The sequence below is a fragment of the Cebus imitator genome, unplaced genomic scaffold (genome assembly GCF_001604975.1).
Source record: "Cebus imitator isolate Cc_AM_T3 unplaced genomic scaffold, Cebus_imitator-1.0 Scaffold59, whole genome shotgun sequence".
NCBI classification, from domain to species: Eukaryota; Metazoa; Chordata; class Mammalia; order Primates; family Cebidae; genus Cebus; species Cebus imitator.
Window position 1 is genome coordinate 583,323 of NW_016107374.1, and position 2,316 is coordinate 585,638.

At 44.4% G+C, this 2,316-nt stretch overlaps 1 protein-coding gene across 3 annotated transcripts in view; it reads right to left on the bottom strand.

Annotated features, from left to right (window-relative positions):
- Nucleotides 1-30: 30 nt before the first annotated feature.
- Nucleotides 31-2,316, bottom strand: part of PPARA (peroxisome proliferator activated receptor alpha) — an 84,649-nt gene continuing 82,363 nt past the window's right edge. For all 3 annotated transcript variants that reach the window (XM_017529457.2, XM_037738896.1, XM_017529459.2), the window contains one exon: nt 31-1,844. In XM_017529457.2, coding sequence (XP_017384946.1) covers nt 1,597-1,844 — 248 coding nt within the window. In that variant the 3' untranslated portion in view covers nt 31-1,596. The remainder of the gene's footprint in view (nt 1,845-2,316) is intronic.

The window sequence follows — 2,316 nt, forward strand, 5'->3', positions numbered from 1 at the left end:
GAAACTCCGTCTCAAAAAAAAAAAAAAAAAAGGATGTCCTAATCCCAAGTTTCACTCACTTCCAGTGGAAGTCTCACACTGTGTACTTCCCGCTCTTGCATTTTCATACTGCTGGTCACGGGACCCTTATCATCCTAATCATTCTTAAAATAACAATGACCTCAGAAAAGCCAGATTTTCTAAAGGGGGGAAGTGGCAGCAACAATACATCCAGGTGCCCAGCTACTCCCTGGAGGCGGCAGTCCTGGCAGGCTCAGTCCAGATCTGAAAATTCTCAGTGGGACAATTTATCTACCAGGTGGACACAGACAGAAAGTGTTTCCAGGTCCATGACAAACTGCCATAATCAAAGCTGCTTTCCCAACTGGACTGAGGTTGATAAGTTGATTGCGAAGGCTAAAACAAATATTTTAGATGTTGAAAAAACTAGCTTATATACAAAGGAGACTTAATAACCTAAACCATTGTAAAAAATAACCAATTCTTGTGAAATCTGCCATTGGAAAAAAGACTTCCATTTGAAGAAGACCCTACCCCCTCTCTAGATCCACAGGGTGACCAGCTCCCACCCAGCCCAGCTATGAAGTCACGTGTGCCTCATCTCCGGTCGAGAGAGCATCTACTCTCACCGAGAGTTAAACAATAAAGCATCATATCTTTAAAAGCAACATAACAAAAGACATGGGAGCTGCCAAATGGGGCCCGGAGGAACGTTTACAAGTAAGGCATCAGTCTGTCCCTAAGAATACCACCATGCCCACAGACAGCCGGACTGGGTGGGTTCAGGTCAACAGGACGGAGCTGAGTGGAGCGGGAAGCCGGTGGGCTTCGGGAGATTGTCTTGTCCCGCTTACCGCAGGTGCTAGCTTACAGCAGTCCAGATGGGGGTCTTGAGACTCCATTTTCTGGGCTCTTCTACGCAAACCTGGAAATGGGCTTTTCCACATATTAGTTACAACCACGAAAACAGTGAACCAAAAACAAAGCAACAGCTGCATTTTGATAGCTTATCCAACAGTTCTTTAAAATCTTCCATCCTATGATTGAAAAGCAGCATGTTGTCTTTCTTTAGAGTCAGGAAACAGAAGTGAAGTTTTTGAAATAAATATTTTGCTGCTTTTTACATACCTCACCTTTGGATACGTCTAGACTTATAGGATTATAAACGTCGTTAAAAGTGCTGATTAATTTTCAGAATTACAAACGAGCACAATGTCAAAAGGTGGGTGAATGGGAAGACAGGCCATGGATTTTGAGGATACCAGTTAACTAAATGGTAAATTATGAACGTGATCTAAAGAAATGTGCATCGATTAACATCAGGTGAGTTAAAATCAGACCACTGAGCATCATTCTCCTTAATTTTCCCAGTCCTGAGATCATTAGTCGCCTACCACCAGAATTTGAGTTCTGCGCTCTCAGAAGCACTGGTTAAAACAAAGACGTGGAATAATATGCCAGTTACCTACAGCTTAGACTGCCCAAGCTCTAAGGTTAAAGTGGTGGGTATCTGTGCAAAATCGTGCCGCTCCCTTCTCCCTTGTAGTGCTGTCAGCTTCGGAACTCCTGGAAAAGGTGTGGCTGATCTGAGGGACCTCAGTACATGTCCCTGTAAATCTCCTGCAGCAGTGGGTGCAGCGCGGCGTCCGACTCGGTCTTCTTGATGATCTGCACCAGCTGTGCATGCTCCGTGACCAGCTGCCGGAGGTCCGCCATTTTTTGAAGAAGTTTCGGGAAGAGAAAGCTATCGTCTGGGTGGTTGCTCTGCAGGTGGAGTCTGAGCACATGCACAATACCCTCCTGCATTTTTTCAATGTGTCCTACGTTTAGAAGGCCGGGGCGATCTAGTCTCGAGAGAAGAGAGAGACGTTTGAGTGTGATAATCACCTAGGAACTGCTTATCAGTTTCAGGAACCAGGCATGCCTATTCTGTGCGGCCGTTCTTAGAAAACACTGCGCTGCCTTTAGATATCGTCAGCTTGACTGGAAGACAGACTTGGGTTTTGACAAAGTCACTAGGTGAAGTAGGGACAGACAGGACCCGTACTCTTTCCTAAATATTCATACTACTAGGCTGCAATACTATCCTCAGTCCATCTTATGGGGTGGCCCTTTTACTTGGGACTTACCACCTGTCCTGGAAAAAAATTGGAGAGATCAGGAGGAATAGTAAATTCTGGAGATGATACAACCACCAATTTTGCGTAATATGGGAAATGAAATTCTTTCTCTTGAGTCGAAACTGGATATTCAGCTTCAAGTGTTCCACCATATTTAAGGAATGTGATTATGTTGGAACTAGGTTTTTTTTTTTTT